The sequence below is a fragment of the Notolepis coatsorum genome (genome assembly GCF_963971535.1).
Source record: "Notolepis coatsorum genome assembly, chromosome: 12".
NCBI lineage: Eukaryota > Metazoa > Chordata > Actinopteri > Aulopiformes > Paralepididae > Notolepis > Notolepis coatsorum.
In genome coordinates this window covers 38,078,552-38,098,706 of record NC_140176.1, presented here as the reverse complement: position 1 = coordinate 38,098,706, position 20,155 = coordinate 38,078,552, and the positions used below count along the sequence as shown (strand labels likewise).

Below are 20,155 nucleotides of genomic sequence, written 5' to 3'. Positions count from 1 at the left end.
TCTCAATAAAGAACCTTCTCTCCTGTGTCTCCTCCTCAGCCTTCCTACTGTCTCAATAAAGAACCTTCTCCCCTGTGTCTCCTCCTCAGCCTTCCTGCTGTCTCAATAAAGAACCTTCTCTCCTGTGTCTCCTTCTCAGCCTTCCTACTGTCTCAATAAAGAACCTTCTCCCCTGTGTCTCCTCCTCAGCCTTCCTACTGTCTCAATAAAGAACCTTCTCTCCTGTGTCTCCTTCTCAGCCTTCCTACTGTCTCAATAAAGAACCTTCTCTCCTGTGTCTCCTTCTCAGCCTTCCTACTGTCTCAATAAAGAACATTCTCCCCTGTGTCTCATCCTCAGCCTTCCTGCTGTCTCAATAAGGAACCTTCTCTCCAGTGTCTCCTTCTCAGCCTTCCTACTGTCTCAATAAAGAACATTCTCCCCTGTGTCTCATCCTCAGCCTTCCTGCCGTCTCAATAAGGAACCTTCTGTCCAGTGTCTCCTCCTCAGCCTTCCTACTGTCTCAATAAAGAACCTTCTCCCCTGTGTCTCCTTCTCAGCCTTCCTGCTCTCTCAATAAAGAACCTTCTCTCCTGTGTCTCCTTCTCAGCCTTCCTACTGTCTCAATAAGGAACCTTCTCTCCAGTGTCTCCTCCTCAGCCTTCCTGCTGTCTCAATAAAGAACCTTCTCTCCTGTGTCTCCTCCTCAGCCTTCCTACTGTCTCAATAAAGAACCTTCTCCCCTGTGTCTCCTTCTCAGCCTTCCTACTGTCTCAATAAAGAACCTTCTCTCCTGTGTCTCCTCAGCCTTCCTGCTGTCTCAATAAAGAACCTTCTCTCTTGTGTCTCCTCCTCAGCCTTCCTACTGTCTCAATAAAGAACCTTCTCTCCAGTGTCTCCTCCTCAGCCTTCCTACTGTCTCAATAAAGAACCTTCTCTCCTATGTCTCCTCCTCAGCCTTCCTACTGTCTCAATAAAGAACCTTCTCCCCTGTGTCTCCTTCTCAGCCTTCCTACTGTCTCAATAAAGAACCTTCTCTCCTGTGTCTCCTCAGCCTTCCTGCTGTCTCAATAAAGAACCTTCTCTCTTGTGTCTCCTCCTCAGCCTTCCTACTGTCTCAATAAAGAACCTTCTCTCCAGTGTCTCCTCCTCAGCCTTCCTACTGTCTCAATAAAGAACCTTCTCTCCTATGTCTCCTCCTCAGCCTTCCTACTGTCTCAATAAAGAACCTTCTCCCCTGTGAGAGAAAATGGTGGTTTTTTCAATGTATATTTGGTTTATAAACTGCTTTAAGAGGGTAATATCATTATCATCACGGGATGATATTGACGGTGGAGAAGAAGCGGTTTCACAGGCACAGGCCGCGAGGAGGGTGTTTGTTTTGAATTCCGAGCTGAAGACACAACACTGATAGCGAGTGTCTCCCAGAGCGAGGGAGAGCGGTTCATCTTAATGAAACAGTAGAAACTGCATTTTAATGTGTGAAAGGTTAGCAGTTGTCATGACAGCACGTCGCATGACAACCAGAAGGCGGGGCCGTCGTTGCTACGATGAAGATCTATAAGTCGAACGGTGTTTCCGGGTGTAGGGCAGACAAAAAATCTGACTGAGACTAAGAGGGAAGAAACCAGAAGAGACTCTCTCTCCTCTCACCACGGAGGGGGGGGGGGGGGGAAGAATGCCACATCATCATTAGCTTCGGCTACCACGAGGATGGTCTTGGCTAACGAACAGGCCTGACCATTGTTGGACTGAATAGACTGAACACACTGAAAGATCATTAGAATAGACTCTTCAAGGACAATACAATCTGTTAACATCTGAGCTGAGGTTTCTGTTTATCAAATAAACCACGCTTCTCCTTGTAAGGTATTTCACATTGTCGAAGTGTCGAATTCTTACGGAGGTGGAGAATTATTATGGTTTGCGGATTGTACTAACGGGGAGAGATAAGGATTTTATCAGCCAGTATCGGAGACGTCAGGACTATTAAAAGTACACAACGCAGAGGAATTGGATGGAGAGAGGATAACACGAGAAGACGTGATACTGGCCAGATTGATCAGGATCTAACACCTGTGTCTCCTTCTCAGCCTTCCTGCTGTCTCAATAAAGAACCTTCTCTCCTGTGTCTCCTCCTCAGCCTTCCTACTGTCTCAATAAAGATCCTTCTCTCATGTGTCTCCTCCTCAGCCTTCCTGCTGTCTCAATAAAGAACCTTCTCCCCTGTGTCTCCTTCTCAGCCTTCCTGCTGTCTCAATAAAGAACCTTCTCCCCTGTGTCTCCTCCTCAGCCTTCCTGCTGTCTCAATAAAGAACCTTCTCTCATGTGTCTCCTCCTCAGCCTTCCTACTGTCTCAATAAAGAACCTTCTCTCCTGTGTCTCCTTCTCAGCCTTCCTGCTGTCTCAATAAAGAACCTTCTCTCTTGTGTCTCCTCCTCAGCCTTCCTACTGTCTCAATAAAGAACCTTCTCCCCTGTGTCTCCTTCTCGGCCTTCCTGCTGTCTCAATAAAGAACCTTCTCTCCTGTGTCTCCTTCTCGGCCTTCCTGCTGTCTCAATAAAGAACCTTCTCTCCAGTGTCTCCTCTTCTAATCTGAAGAAAACACTACTAAGTGGAATGTATTGCCCACTCTCCTTTGGACATAAAAAAGAAAAAAGAATCTCCCAGTTTCTGACGTGTTGAATCTTTTTGAAAAGATGAGGTTTTTAAACGAGATCATAATCCATTATCGTCATTATCATCAGTGGTCATGGTGTCGTACTCTGCTGCTGCCACCAGGATGATCGGCCGTCGCTGGTTCACCGGCATCCGAGACAACTCCCCCAGAGTCAGAACCTTCTGATCCACACGGGTCTGACGGAGAGAGAGAGAGAGAGAGAGAGAGAGAGAGAGAGAGAGAGAGAGAGAGAGAGAGAGAGAGAGAGAGAGAGAGAGAGAGAGAGAGAGAGAGAGAGAGTATTAGTTGATGTTCAGAGATGACTGGGATGATAGACTAGAAAGCCTACAAAAGAGGGTACTACGAGTGCTGTCATGGTCCGGGTATCGAGCGCCCTCAAAGCCTCTTTTCCATCGCTTTGGTCTCCTGAGGCTCGCTGAATTTAACATTCATCAAAACGCATCAATTATGTATCAAGTTGTCAACAACATGAATCACAGACTGTCTGAGCTTATCCCAGTCTGCCAACCACTGCACATCCACAACACAAGAAACAAGCATCTTATATCTGGCAAGAGGAGAAGGCTAAATTGTGCTAGCCTAAGCATAGCATGCAGGGGTCCACAGATCTGGAACAAGCTTGATGAAAATCTAAAAATGACTAATAATACCTTAAAACCTTTAAAAAATCATTGAAAGAGGAACTGCTAAAATCATATCTCTAATTAAAATTATAACTTAGGAATAAAATTGTCTGTATTATGTATCTCTGTTATATGTCAGTTAGTAGGTAGGTGTGTAAACCTACCCACGTTGTAGTTTTTTGTTTTGTTTTTGATTGTTTGTTTTGTTTATTTTGTTATTGTTTTGTTTGTTCATATTCTGTTTGTATCTGTGTTCAGGCTCCCTCCAAAAGCTTTAAATAGCTTCTTGGGAGACCTGGCACATGCACACAATTTGCGACATGTTATCACATGAGGATACTCGCATGTAAAATGTATCGTGTGTGTGTGTGAATAAAAATTCATTCAATTCATTCATTCAATTCATTCGATATAAACTCTATGTAATATATATAATAGTTGTATATTAATGGCAGTATATACTTTTTTAAGACAGATAATCTCCTTCTCACTTTCTCCACACACACACACAAAAATGTGTGTAAATGCGCACGCACACACACATACACAACATACATCAGCCTGATCTCGCTTAAAATATGTAAATAAAGTACTTATCGACCACAGGAAAAGGGTACATATTGTACGTTATGTTATAGCCATAAGTAATATATTGACAAGTAAATAAGTAAAGGTGCCTTTACTCAGTGTCGGTGCTATGGGGGGCATTTGCAGGCCACGCCCCCCCCAGATAGCGCATTGTGCCCCCCCAGTCATGCCTGTGTTGTTAATGAATTATTAATAAATTAATAAATTAATTAAATGTATTATAGTAAAAGTCAGGCGTTTTCCTTTATAAATAGGCTATATAGGCTATTATTAAATAGCTTCTTAAAAGCAGTGTTGGGAAAGTTGACTTTCTACATGAACTAGTTCAGTTCACAGTTCACACATTTTAAAATGAACTAGTTCAGTTCATAGTTCATAATTCAAAATTTTGAACTAAAGTTCATGGTTTCAAAAATGAACTAATTTATAGTTTATAGTTCTTTTTTCAATACGTTGCTGCAAGCTATTATTTGTCAAATGTATTGCCACAACCCATATAGAACCACAGACAGCAATCAGAATACTGGCATTTCCATAACGCTTTGCTGCCGCCCATTCAGTCCACACTAGTAGCAGCTGCAGCTTTCATCTCTACAGTATATTTTCAAAAACATGAGGAAAAACGTGCTGCTTGAATGGTCTTTATTAAGTATAATAATCTAAATATACTTAAAGTACCAAAAGTGAAAGTATTCATTGTGCAAACATATAACATATAAACATGTGCCGACATAACTCTGTACTAACACAACACGATGTAGGAACCAGGCTGAGGTATGAAACTAAGGTTGTACCTCAAAGTTCAATATTAAAAGTGCAAAACATTTACTGACTTTAACTAAAACTCTTTTAAATGCTCATACGCTGACTGTAGAGTCTGACTCTGAGCGAGTGCTGCTGCTATACTACCCGGTTCCGCGGTTCCACATTGTTCTTGTTGTTAGTGTCCCCTGCACGATAATAAACGGTGACGCGATGTGATAGGACCACACGGAAAACGGCTGCTTGGCCATCTCTGATTGTCATGCAAAGTCAAGTAGCCAGGTGAGCACCCGGCGCTAAGTACCACAGCTGTCTTTGCATATCAACAACTGCCCAGTCTTCAGGTGTGCTCAAATAGGCTTTTCTCTCTCTCTCTCTCTCTCTCACACACACTACGCAGTACGCACGTTGCGAGAACTCAAACTCTGACTCTCACACACACATACACACAAGGTATCTCTCTCTCTCACACACACAAGGTATCTCTCTCTCACACACACAAGGTATCTCTCTCTCTCACACAAGGTATCTCTCTCTCTCACACACAAGGTAGCTCTCTCTCTCACACAAACACACACAAGGTATCTCTCTCTCACACACAAGGTATCTCTCTCTCACACACAAGGTATCTCTCTCTCACACACAAGGTATCTCTCTCTCACACACACACACACACACAAGGTATCTCTCTCTCACACACAAGGTATCTCTCTCTCACACACACACAAGGTATCTCTCTCTCTCTCACACACAAGGTATCTCTCTCTCTCACACACACACAATGTATCTCTCTCTCTCACACACACACAAGGTATCTCTCTCTCACACACAAGGTCTCTCTCTCTCTCTCACACACAAGGTATCTCTCTCACAAGGTATCTCTCTCTCTCTCACACACAAGGTATATCTCTCTCTCTCTCTCACACACAAGTTATCTCTCTCTCTCTCACACAAGGTATCTCTCTCTCTCACACACAAGGTATCTCTCTCTCTCACACACACAAGGTATCTCTCTCTCTCTCACACAAGGTATCTCTCTCTCACACACAAGGTATCTCTCTTTCTCACACACAAGGTATCTCTCTCTCACACACAAGGTGTCTCTCTCTCTCACACACAAGGTATCTCTCTCTCTCTCTCTCTCTCTCTCTCTCTCTCTCTCTCTCTCTCTCTCTCTCTCTCTCACACAAGGCATCTCTCTCTCACACAAGGTATCTCTCTCACACACAAGGTATCTCTCTCTCGCACACAAGGTATCTCTCTCTCACACAAGGTATCTCTCTCTCGCACACAAGGTATCTCTCTCTCTCACACAAGGTATCTCTCTCACACAAGTTATCTCTCTCTCACACACAAGGTATCTCTCTCTCACACACAAGGTATCTCTCTCTCTCACACACAAGGTATCTCTCTCTCACACAAGGTATCACTCTCTCTCTCACACACAAGGTATCTCTCTCTCTCTCTCTCACACAAGGTATCTCTCTCTCTCACACAAGGTATCTCTCTCTCTCTCTCTCTCTCACACAAGGTATCACTCTCTCTCTCACACACAAGGTATCTCTCTCTCTCTCACACAAGGTATCTCTCTCTCTCTCACACACAAGGTATCTCTCTCTCTCTCTCACACAAGGTATCTCTCTCTCTCACACAAGGTATCTCTCTCTCTCTCTCTCTCTCACACAAGGTATCTCTCTCTCACACAAGGTATCTCTCTCTCTCACACACAAGGTATCTCTCTCTCACACACACAAGGTCTCTCTCTCTCTCACAAACACACACAGCATCACGTACGTCACGTGGAATCCCAAACACTACACACATTAACAAATTAGGCGAAACTGCAAATTATCAGACCTATACACAGTATATACCAAGAATAACTTCAGTATGAGTACAGCATATTTTGCATATTGTTAAAAGATCTCTCTCTCTCTCTCTCTCTCTCTCTCTCACACACACTACGCAGTACGCACGTTGCGAGAACTCAAACTCTGACTCTCACACACACATACACACAAGGTATCTCTCTCTCTCACACACACAAGGTATCTCTCTCTCACACACACAAGGTATCTCTCTCTCTCACACAAGGTATCTCTCTCTCACACACAAGGTAGCTCTCTCTCTCACACAAACACACACAAGGTATCTCTCTCTCTCACACACAAGGTATCTCTCACACACAAGGTATCTCTCTCTCACACACAAGGTATCTCTCTCTCACACACACACACAAGGTATCTCTCTCTCACACACAAGGTATCTCTCTCTCACACACACACAAGGTATCTCTCTCTCTCACACACAAGGTATCTCTCTCTCTCACACACACACAATGTATCTCTCTCTCACACACACACAAGGTATCTCTCTCTCACACACAAGGTCTCTCTCTCTCTCACACACAAGGTATCTCTCTCACAAGGTATCTCTCTCTCTCTCACACACAAGGTATATCTCTCTCTCTCTCACACACAAGTTATCTCTCTCTCTCACACAAGGTATCTCTCTCTCTCACACACAAGGTATCTCTCTCTCTCACACACACAAGGTATCTCTCTCTCTCACACAAGGTATCTCTCTCTCACACACAAGGTATCTCTCTTTCTCACACACAAGGTATCTCTCTCTCACACACAAGGTGTCTCTCTCTCTCACACACAAGGTATCTCTCTCTCTCTCTCTCTCTATCTCTCTCTCTCTCTCTCTCTCTCTCACACAAGGCATCTCTCTCTCTCTCACACAAGGTATCTCTCTCACACACAAGGTATCTCTCTCTCGCACACAAGGTATCTCTCTCTCACACAAGGTATCTCTCTCTCGCACACAAGGTATCTCTCTCTCTCTCACACAAGGTATCTCTCTCACACAAGTTATCTCTCTCTCACACACAAGGTATCTCTCTCACACACAAGGTATCTCTCTCTCTCACACACAAGGTATCTCTCTCTCACACAAGGTATCACTCTCTCTCTCACACACAAGGTATCTCTCTCTCTCTCACACAAGGTATCTCTCTCTCTCTCACACACAAGGTATCTCTCTCTCTCTCTCACACAAGGTATCTCTCTCTCTCACACAAGGTATCTCTCTCTCACACAAGGTATCTCTCTCTCTCACACACAAGGTATCTCTCTCTCACACACACAAGGTCTCTCTCTCTCTCACAAACACACACAGCATCACGTACGTCACGTGGAATCCCAAACACTACACACATTAACAAATTAGGCGAAACTGCAAATGATCAGACCTATACACAGTATATACCAAGAATAACTTCAGTATGAGTACAGCATATTTTGCATATTGTTAAAAGAGCAAAGGCTGGCTTATGTAAATTAAACACATGACTTATCATCAGGCGTCAGAGTTTGAGTTCTCGCAACGTGCGTACTGTGTAGTGTGTGAGAGAGAGAGAGAGAGAGAGAGAGAGAGAGATACCTTGTGTGTGTGAGAGAGAGAGATACCTTGTGTGTGTGAGAGAGAGAGAGAGATACCTTGTGTGTGCGCACGTTTCGTTTTGAGATCGGGGCGTGCATGTTTGGGTAGGCACTATTGGAAACCTGGCTGCATTGACTGTGATCACATATTTATTGATGACAATGGTGATAGTTGTACTGTACCTACAGTACTTAAATATTCGTAGGCTTGTCACTTGTGGTTTTCTCTGACGTGCACGGTGCACAGTAGGCTACTCAGTGTGTGGTTTCGCCGATGCGTGCACGTGCGTGTTTGTGAGAGAGAGAGAGAGAGAGAGAGAGAGAGAGAGAGAGAGAGAGAGAGAGAGAGAGAGAGAGAGAGAGAGAGAGAAAAGAGAAAGAGAGAGAGAGAGAGAGTGAGAGAGAGAGAAAGAGAGAGAGGAGAGAGAGAGCGAGAGAGAGAGAGAGAGAGAGAGAGAGAGAGAGAGAGAGAGAGAGAGAGAGAGAGAGAGAGAGAGAGACTGTCTTATGTGCACTCATGTTTTGAGATTTGTGTGTTGGTTTGGAAATTAGTTTTCTGAAGCCTATATTTTATGAATGGGAATCTATGGCCCCCTGCTGTGCGCCTATGCCCCCTGTTAGATTGGTTCTTATGCAGAGTCTGCCTTTACCTCAAGACTACAGAGACACACTTTTCTCATCCAAACCCTAACCACACGGTTGAGGAACGAATCAAAATATTAATGAATTAATAGATAATGAGATGGACACAAATATTCTTATTACATAGATAATACTATTATTATTTGGGGGGGGGGGGGGGGGGGGGGGGGACATGTTATAAGCTCCATTGATGCCGTATGCTCAGCCTAGGTTCACCATCTGTTCACCTGTAGGACTGCTGTCAAAACTACCTGTAGGACTGCTGTCAAAACTACCTGTAGGACTGCTGTCAAAACTACCTGTATGAATGACTGCTGTCAAAACTACCTGTATGACTGCTGTCAAAACAACCTGTAGGACTGCTGTCAAAACTACCCGGACCGCTGTCAAAACTACCTGTAGGACTGCTGTCAAAACTACCTGTAGGACTGCTGTCAAAACAACCTGTAGGACTGCTGTCAAAACAACCTGTAGGACTGCTGTCAAAACTACCCGGACCGCTGTCAAAACTACCTGTAGGACTGCTGTCAAAACTACCTGTAGGACTGCTGTCAAAACTACCTGTAGGACTGCTGTCAAAACTACCTGTAGGACTGCTGTCAAAACGACCTGTAGGACTGCTGTCAAAACTACCTGTAGGACTGCTCTAAAAACTACCCTAGGACTGCTGTCAAAACTATCCGTAGGACTGCCCTGTCTCTTTGTTTGGACCCACGGAAATATCAGTAATCATATTTTTAAAGTCGTTTGTCAAATGAGAGAAAGAAAAAGGCAGGCGTTCTCTCGTATGTCGGCTGCTCCATGACAAGCAAGGTCTCCCCTACATTTTCAAAAGCCTAGAGCAGAAAGACAGAAAGTCATGCAGAAAGACCTCTTTAAATCAAAATGTACAATTTCATTTCATTTTAAAACCAGATATGTTCTAATAATATTTCAGGATATATGTAACTCATTCAGTATAGAAGAAAGCATAAAAAGCGACTAATTGAACAAATCGACGGATTATTGGATTAGTAACAGGGGACAGACATAGTATGAACACACACAACCCCCTCCACAACACATACACACACACATGCGTGCCCCCTACCTGTCCGACATCATAGAAGCCATCTGAGGTGATGTTTGTGCTGCTCAGTCTCCCGCTGAGGCTGTATTTGAGTGGCAGGTTGGAGTCCAGCAGCCGGAGCAGAGCCAGCTGACTGAACCTGTTACTCATATTCAATGACTGATTCATCTTCTGCAGCTCATCCAGACATCTGGAAACACAGACACACAGACACACACACAGTGAGACAGACAGATAAACACACACAGACACACACACAGTGAGACAGACAGATAAACACACACATGCACACACACAGTGAGACAGACAGATAAACACACACATGCACACACACACAGTGAGACAGACAGATAAACACACACATGCACACACACACAGTGAGACACAGATAAACGCACACACAGACAGTGAGACACAGATAAACACACACATGCACACACACACAGTGAGATAGATAGATAGATAGATAGATAGATAGATAGATAGATAGATAGATAGATAGATAGATAGATAGATAGATAGATAGATAGATAGATAGATAGATAGATAGATAGATAGATAGATAGATAGATAGATAGATAGATAGATAGATAGATAGATAGATAGATAGATAGATAGATAGATAGATAGATAGATAGATAGATAGATAGATAGATAGATAGATACAGACAAAACACTATCCTTTACTGCCATCTACTGGCTCTGGCTCTACCCTTATCATACAGATACCCCTATATATATTGATGCTTAGTGGTGAGACAAGTAACAACAGTGTTGTGAAGGATCAGATTAAACCGAATATATATATTTATTTATATATATATATTTAATTGTATTTGTATATCGTTTGATATCCCCTGTACATTCCTTGTACAATATGCATTGAATATCCCTTTAGTCTACTAAACAGCCCATAATAGTTTCATTCTACCATTGGACGAGAACCTGGCGCCAGGTTGCCATACCCCTAGGTCCAAGTTCAATCGTGCCGCCTAACATGTCGTGGCAAGCCCCGGTTCCGCGCAGGAATATGTCGGGCGAAATACGAATGGTACTATTTGTTCATAGCGCATATATATATGGCGCAAGTAAAGTAGAACTTTCTTTTAGTCCAGTTCTTTACCATCCAACAGAGTGACAGACGCAAAGCCTCCCCACGACGCACGTGTGGTGTAGTAAGGCCTACTTGGCCCCAGAATAGGCATTGAGATATCGTGTAGATTAATAGTTGAATAGTCATAGTTTGGCACTATACCGTCGAGTTGGACGTATTCTATTAAGCTAATAATAGTCTATTTATGTATGGTGCATCGTTCGGTTAGAGTTCTAAAGTTATCAGTACCCCCATCGTTCCTGACGTTATCTGGACGCTGAGCAGACCCCTAGTGGTGCTTGCATCCGAGGAGCTCCGGGCCAAGAGCGACTGGACCTGTATATTGGATTACTCTACCCGGACGACGGCGAGCCTTCCACGGCTTGGATTATGCTTTGGGTGCTTTGATTATTCCATGGATAAAGGCCAACACTGCGGAGTGTTGGAACTACCCCCCGGAGAGGACTCCAGGTGAGACGGCGCTCTACACCAGTGAGGTCGCCTCACGTCTCTCCGTTGTGGACCGGCAGCTACCGTCCACAGAGGGTCCAGCTGTATTCGTCTGCGGACCGAGGTTCTGTGGGCACCGTGTTCAAGACTTTGAATTCTCCCAAGACACCGTCGGCCAGATGGGATACCGCCAGCGGCTTCTCTAACCCCCCCCCTCCTACTGTCTTACAACCAGCGGGACCCCCCCCCCCCCCTTAGTGTATCCAGCTATAATCATTTAAGTACCATTGTAGGAAAGCCTGCTAATAAGACTATTTTGTTGTAATAGCCCTTTCATATGTTGTTGTTGACAGGAAAGGGTAATTGATTTATGCCTGTGTAATCGTTCAGTACCATGTGCCCCGATCAAGTGTTGCACTCTAGTCTTCCAATAACGTTACTGACCATTAAGAGTTCTCTCCCTTTAAGTGAGCAAGCCGGTCTCCGTGTTACTGCCTGACGACTACTTCGTTCTGTACCTGCCCTTTAAGAGTCCCTCCCCTTTAACGTGCACAAGCTATTCTCTGTGTTGCTGCCTGATGGTGCGGCTGCTGTAGCAGTAATGCCCATCCCTTTGAGGAACGTGTGCGTAAATGACCAACGTGAGTACGGTACCTATGTTTAATCCTGCCTAATTCACCCTTCAGCAGCTTACTCTACCTTTATAGTGTGTCTCCACTGTTCTATTCCTGTCGACGTCCTTCCCTCTGTTATTGAAACACCGCGCCGTTAGCTTAGCTACACGTTAGCCAACCTACGTTGCCTGCAAGTGATGCTGCGTGGTTAGCTTAGCCGCACGTGAGCTAGCTTAGGCTATATAACTCACTCACTACTTCTAGTGAATAGAACGTATCTTTACACCTGGTTTACAGTCCACCTACCTATACCGTTTACATGCACTGAAGGAGTAATTCCCTGCATAGGTTATGTAGGTTATATATATTAACTCTGGTTAAGTGAATGCCCTAGTGGCCTAGTTACTAGTTGCAATATACTACTAATGGACATTATGTTTATGTACACCACTACTGTGTCTACTAATGTATACTGTATTGTATCACTACTGTGTTATTAATGTATACTGTATTGTATTCTTCTGTAGACAACCACACACATGGAAATATCCCAACCACACACACCTTTCTGTTCCCAATAAAAGACAATACCTGCAGCACGCCTCTGTGACTCTCTAATAGGAGTTAAAACGCCATAGTGTCCGCCAGCTCTATTAAACGCATCCCGTGGAGGCCCTAGCCCTCCGTTTCATGGTCCTTCGAAGCCGGATAGAGCTCCTCCAAGACGCTATGGCAGACCAGGACACCACAGAGACCACCGCTCACCCGCAGAGAGAGCGCCACCTACCAAGCCACCTACGTGACCTCGAAGTGGATCATGAACCTGAACTCAGTACTCGGATCAGTCAGTACTCGGATCAGTCAGTACTCGGATCAGTCAGTACTCGGATCAGCCAGTACTCGGATCAGTCAGTACTCGGATCAGTCAGTACTCGGATCAGTCAGTACTCGGATCAGCCAGTACTCGGATCAGTCAGTACTCGGATCAGTCAGTACTCGGATCAGTCAGTACTCAGATCAGTCAATTCCTAGACCCACCATAAGGTCAGATGTCGGCTCCCATCGTTCATACCCGGCGAGTACCACAAGGGCCCCGTATGAAGGTAGTAGGTCCTCACGTCTGTCAATTCCTAGACCCACCATAAGGTCAGCTCTCTCACCAGCCCAGGAAGCTATCCTCCAGGAGTACATCCACTCCCTGGAGCTTGAGCTACAGCGCCAGGTACAAGAAGACTACGACGCCAACCTGGAGTGTAAACGTTTACAACGCATAGAGCAGGAAGCACAAGATGCACGGGAACGCCTAGAGCAGGAAGCACAAGAGGCACGGGAGGCTAGGGTTAAACGCCTGGACAGGCAGAGGCGGCTTATGAAGAAGGAGAAGGAACTTCAAGTAGCCAAACTGGTCACCTCACTTCAAGAGTCAAAGATGAGGGCTCTTGTACGTGCAGCAGCATCTGAGCCGACCTATCCACCACCTGGACAACAGCACCACATAGTGGCACCTGTGCCTCTAGCCCTTCCTACCGTACCACAGTACATGCATCCCCTGCCGGCTATCCCAGCCGCCATCACTCCAGTGATACACCATCCAGCACAGGCGACGCCTCGCCCTGCTGCTCCCCCTGTGTCGCCAACCCAGCTCCCAACATGCCTGGTTCAATTGAGCAACCTACAATATCACACAGGGCCCCCTGTAGCTACTCACAGTACCAAGAGTCCTACCTATGGTGCGACCATCCCTAGTACTCAACTCAGTACCCAACCTAGTACTCAACTCAGTACCCAACCTAGTACTCAACTCAGTACCCAACCTAGTACTCAACTCAGTACCCAACCTAGTACTCAACTCAGTACCCAACCTAGTACTCAACTCAGTACTCAACCTAGTACTCAGCCCAGTACTCAACCTAGTACTCAACTCAGTACCCAACCTAGTACTCAACCTAGTACTCAGCCTAGTACTCAACCTAGCACCCAGCCTAGTACTCAACCTAGTACTCAGCCTAGCACCCAGCTCAGTACCCAAGCTAGTACTCAACTCAGTACCCAACCTAGTACTCAACTCAGTACCCAACCTAGTACTCAACTCAGTACCCAACCTAGTACTCAACTCAGTACCCAACCTAGTACTCAACTCAGTACCCAACCTAGTACTCAACTCAGTACCCAACCTAGTACTCAACTCAGTACCCAACCTAGTACTCAACTCAGTACTCAACCTAGTACTCAGCCCAGTACTCAACCTAGCACCCAGCCTAGTACTCAACCTAGTACTCAGCCTAGTACTCAACTCAGTACCCAACCTAGTACTGAACTCAGTACCCAACCTAGTACTCAACTCAGTACTGAACTCAGTACCCAACCTAGTACTCAACTCAGTACCCAACCTAGTACTCAACTCAGTACCCAACCTAGTACTCAACCTAGTACTCAGCCTAGTACTCAACCTAGCACCCAGCCTAGTACTCAACCTAGTACTCAACCTAGTACTCAGCCTAGTACTCAACCTAGTACTCAACCTAGTACTCAACCTAGTACTCAGCCTAGTACTCAACCTAGCACCCAGCCTAGTACTCAACCTAGTACTCAACCTAGTACCCAGCCTAGTACTCAACCTAGCACCCAGCCTAGTACTCAACCCAGTACTCGACTAACTCAACCTAGGAACTCTCCCAGTCCTCCGCTCCCTGCCGTTGAAGACCTCTCTTCACGGAAAGATCTCGTCCAAGCAACAGTCAGGTCCCTTCACGGTGCGGCTGATGCCCAGACCACTGATCAGCCTTATGAAGCGGCCGACTTCCTCAACGCTGAGAAGGTCCTCCTTAAACAAACCCAGCTGGACTCATTCCCAGAGGAGATCAAGGCCCTCAAGTCTGACCGACCTCTTCCCCCAGACAGTCGTTTCGCCACTCTATCTCCAGAGTACGACAAGGCTACCTGTCTCCCCAGAGTAGGCGGTAGGCCGCACAGGGCCGAGAACTTGGAGATGGATGACATTCACCCAATCGTCTTGGATCCACATCACCCCCTGACAAAGCTGATCATCCAAGATTATGATCAAACTCTTCTCCACCCCGGGCCTGAGAGGGTATTCATCAATCTCCGATCCCGACTCTGGGTCCTACGTGGAAGAGGAGCAATCCGCAAGCATCAGCACACCTGCCGAGAATGTCACGCCAGGCGAGCAAAGCCTGACATGCCTAAAATGGCCACCCTTCCGCCCTGTCGCCCGCGTCTCTACAAGCCCCCATTCTATTCCACCAGAGTAGACTGTTTTGGGCCATTTCACACCAAGATAGGGCTCCGGAGAGGCAGAAGTGGAGGAAGGACGGCAAGAAAGTCGCTCGGCCAGGTGGCCCTCATCGTTGACCCGCGGCTTCCTCGGGCACTCTGGCAGCCAGGGAAGGTCACTCAGACTTACCCTGGAACTGACGGGCGCACTCGCACCGCAGCTGTCCAGGTGAAGGACAGAATATACCTGCGCCCTGTGTTCCGGCCGGTGCAGCTCCCGAGTCTCCCGGATACAGAGGACCACTGAGACTTTCCTGTTTAGTTCAAAAGGTCTAAGTAGACTTTTGGGTGCGGCTGTGTAGGAAAGCCTGCTAATAAGACTATTTTGTTGTAATAGCCCTTTCATATGTTGTTGTTGACAGGAAAGGGTAATTGATTTATGCCTGTGTAATCGTTCAGTACCATGTGCCCCGATCAAGTGTTGCACTCTAGTCTTCTGATAACGTTACTGACCATTAAGAGTTCTCTCCCTTTAAGTGAGCAAGCCGGTCTCCGTGTTACTGCCTGACGACTACTTCGTTCTGTACCTGCCCTTTAAGAGTCCCTCCCCTTTAACGTGCACAAGCTATTCTCTGTGTTGCTGCCTGATGGTGCGGCTGCTGTAGCAGTAATGCCCGTCCCTTTGAGGAACGTGTGCGTAAATGACCAACGTGAGTACGGTACCTATGTTTAATCCTGCCTAATTCACCCTTCAGCAGCTTACTCTACCTTTATAGTGTGTCTCCACTGTTCTATTCCTGTCGACGTCCTTCCCTCTGTTATTGAAACACCGCGCCGTTAGCTTAGCTACACGTTAGCCAACCTACGTTGCCTGCAAGTGATGCTGCGTGGTTAGCTTAGCCGCACGTGAGCTAGCTTAGGCTATATAACTCACTCACTACTTCTAGTGAATAGAACGTATCTTTACACCTGGTTTACAGTCCACCTACCTATACCGTTTACATGCACTGAAGGAGTAATTCCCTGCATAGGTTATGTAGGTTATATATATTAACTCTGGTTAAGTGAATGCCCTAGTGGCCTAGTTACTAGTTGCAATATACTACTAATGGACATTATGTTTATGTACACCACTACTGTGTCTACTAATGTATACTGTATTGTATCACTACTGTGTTATTAATGTATACTGTATTGTATTCTTCTGTAGACAACCACACACATGGAAATATCCCAACCACACACACCTTTCTGTTCCCAATAAAAGACAATACCTGCAGCACGCCTCTGTGACTCTCTAATAGGAGTTAAAACGCCATAGTGTCCGCCAGCTCTATTAAACGCATCCCGTGGAGGCCCTAGCCCTCCGTTTCAACCATCGCTATCGTTTCCTAAATATTCCAGGTTGTATACTTACTCCCTGCGTAACCAGAGATTGGACATTCAATGTTGATTTACCTACGAATACTCATTTGCCATAAAAGTGCATATTTCATATTTCAAATCATAAATGTAATTAAGTGAACGTTGTATATACCTTTTGCTATATTAAACCTTCGATTTGGTACATTTGTGTGGATTCGTTTCATCAGGTGGGAAAGTGTTCATCATACTTATATCATGTACTGGATGGCCAGAAGTTAAAGTACAAGAGGTAGTGGTATTAAATATCATATCTAACAATACAGTCAGGGAATTGTACCCCTCAGTTACAAACAGAGTTACTAGGTCATAGAGGGGGGGGGGGTGAGTCACTTTCTACTGTGAGTCACGTTGGAGTACGTTTCATGATCATATGGCCCATGAAAGCCATTCAAAATCCACTAGGTGATTCTTTAAAAACGCATGGCTTTAAAAAATGTAAATAAGATAATTTCTTAAAGGTGCTGCAAGTGGTATTTCTTTGTTGACCAGCCATCACTGATCGTAACATGTAGACCACTTATCTTAACATGTAGACCACTTATTTGAACATGTAGACCACTTATTTTCAGACCTTATTTTATTACAGCACTTTAATTCCGGAAAAATAAATTGTTTATTTTCTCACTTTTTGAAGATACAAGGTTTTCATCATACAAGTTTTTTTTTTTATCACATCCCTGATCCACCTTGACAGTGACCGCTCAGCAGTGGCGTGCAGATAGGGCCAAGGGGGGCTTGAGCCCCTGCCCTTTTGCCCCAAGTGCCCATCCCTTTCAAATATAAAGACGGAAATGTATACTACTATCCACAAAAAATGTTTCCTTATCTACCCCGCATGTCACACCCCTGCCCCCCGCATGCCACGCCCTTGCCGCTCAGGTCTGGAAAGTTGCCCTTATTGCCCGGTCGTCTGCGTCTCACCCAAGCCTGCAGAGCTCCACCGCGGTCGGCTTGTCCATGGCACACACCGTCACGGCCCAGCATGCATTGCGCCGCACTTCCTTATGACCGGAGCGTAGCAGACTGACTAATGGAGGGAGGCCTTCTGCGTCTCTCAGCTACACAGAAGGAGAGAGGGATGAGCACAGAGAGGGGACGGAGAGAGGAGATTAGCATCTTGACTCTATCTCCCCGTGTGTCACATGGACACTCAAGCTGCCATTTAGTCTCGACTGATACATGATGACAGATGTTTTATAACGTGAACTGTTCCTTTAATATTTTGATAATTTGTTGTAATGATGAATTAAAGGGGAATGCCATGTGATTGAAAAAATATTGTCAAATAAAATAATAATAATAATTTTTATTTATTTTTGCATTGAAAGCTTGGGGTCAGCTTAGAAACAGACGCATCATTGTTTAATATGTGATTGCTCTGTCCTGTGTGTGTGTGTGTGTGTGTGTGTGTGTGTGTGTGTGTGTGTGTGTGTGTGTGTGTGTGTGTGTGTGTGTGTGTGTGTGTGTGTCTGTGTCTCAATGCAGTGCAGAGGTTGAAGAGTCTCTACATACAGTAATCTCTCTGTGTATATGTGTAATGCTAGTTTGTGTGTACGTGCGTTAGTCAGCATAGGTCATGACAAGTCTTTACATAATCTGTGTGTGTGTGTGTGTGTGTGTGTGTGTGTGTGTGTGTGTGTGTGTGTGTGTGTGTGTGTGTGTGTGTGTGTGTGTGTGTGTGTGTGTGTGTGTGTGTGTGTGTGTGTGTGTGTGTGTGTGTGTGTTTTCGTGTTCAACGTTAAACTATTTGAACTTACCCTTCTGAACACACTTCTTATATGGAACTTACCCCCCCTTGCCCACTCTCTCCTAAAGCAAAAAACTAGAGATGAAACACTAAAATATCGGACCTCACATGGGTGTAAAATAAAGAAGGAAATTGGCTGTCAGAATTATGGTTCCCTATGGGTTCCCCCTCATTGAAGTGACCTGCCATGTCTCTTTATTTCAGCATGACAGGTCACCTGTAAATCCTGTCACATGACATTTACTGTATGTAGCTCAGTTTGAGGATAATCTATGTGCCATATGCTGGGATTATAAACATAGCCCTTTACAAATGATGGACGATTTGTTTTCTCTGGCCTATGTTTTCCCCTTCTAACCTACATAATGTGCGGTTGAGCACATTTGGTGCCCCCTAGGCAAGCTTTTTTTGGCAAATTTTTCCCTTTGACACATTTATTTTTTTATGTCAAAAAATTGGTTGCAGGGCGGCCGGGTAGTGCAGCGGACTAAGCATCTGCCTACCACCACAGAGACAGTGGGATCGAATCCAGCTGTGGTGCTTCCGGGTTGGCCAACCGTCCATACTAACACAATTGGCAGTGTTAGAGGGTGGGAAACCCGGCGAGGGTGGGTCCTGGTTGTTGTAAACACTGTAGGGCTGTCTTAAATACTTCAAAGCTTCGTTCGATGGGCATGGGATTCAAATATGAAAATAAAATTTGATTATTAAAAAAAAAATAAAAATAATATGAATTGTTTTTTGTGCAAAATCAACTCTGCCTCTCTTTGTTAACACTTTGACTGCCACTCACGGCTTTTCTCGGATTTACAATAGTTACGTTGAAAGCCACTCACAAGATTTCTCTGATTTTTTTTTTTTTTTTTTTAGCGATCTGAAATCATATTGCATCACGCGAGCCTACCCAAAGGCCGCCGGCGATCAGATGTGAAAAAAGCGCCCCCTATCGTCTCCCAGATGACATCAGGGGTTTTGGAATGGACTCAATGAAAATGGATGGGGAAAGAAATATATTCCAGTCCACATTTTCCAGTCCACTGATGCAGCCGGGGTTACCAGAGTTCATTCTGGAGACTCTGAGCCGCGGCAAGCATGATTTCTACTGTATACACGTTAGATCTATACACTTATCGATTTTTTTCGAATGGTGATCAGGAATTGGAATATACCAGTTGGATACCATCTGATGTCAGGTAAGGAATCTATGTTATCAGTGTTAGGATAATCAGACTCGTTTTGATGAAGATATAAGCTTTTTTCTGATATGTGCTCCAGCGGTTTCACTGTAAAATCCATGAGGAAATGAAACCGGCTATTATCAGCACGCGCCTTGAATGTGCGTGCGTGTACGTATACTATTGATCATCTAGCGTTTATTTGAAAACGATTCATAAATAGGCAGACAAATATCAACGTTCTGGAATATTCCAGAAAAAGACGATTATCACAGAATGGGCTGTTTTTTTACCTCAAAACGGGTGCTTTTCAAAATGCTCTCAAACGGAAATGAAGCGATAAAAAACCAATCTGCCTTGACAGCACTGACTGGAAAATGATTCTTTGATAAGCGACGGGCAGATTAGACACATAGCCATAATTTAAAACATAGATTAGGCGATATTAACGTTAACATTAGCGCCGATGGTGGCATTCAGGCACTAAGTCGTGCGCCCCCTGGTGGCACTGAAAGTGTTAACTACAACAAGCAATGCTGTTTGTTATTTAAGATGAGGTCGGACTCGGCACTGACAGATTTGTGATCATTGTGCTGCTTTTATAAAGCCTCAAATGACGGCTTACAAT

General features: G+C 44.9%; 1 protein-coding gene across 1 annotated transcript in view; it reads right to left on the bottom strand.

Annotated features, from left to right (window-relative positions):
* The window catches only part of armc3 (armadillo repeat containing 3), a gene marked incomplete at both ends in the record, with an annotated part of 51,894 nt that overhangs the window by 14,273 nt on the left and 17,466 nt on the right, over positions 1–20,155 (bottom strand). The window contains 3 exons of the mRNA XM_084325807.1: positions 2,744–2,835; positions 9,811–9,979; positions 17,527–17,663. Of these exons, the coding sequence (XP_084181933.1) occupies positions 2,744–2,835; positions 9,811–9,979; positions 17,527–17,663 (398 nt within the window). The remainder of the gene's footprint in view (positions 1–2,743; positions 2,836–9,810; positions 9,980–17,526; positions 17,664–20,155) is intronic.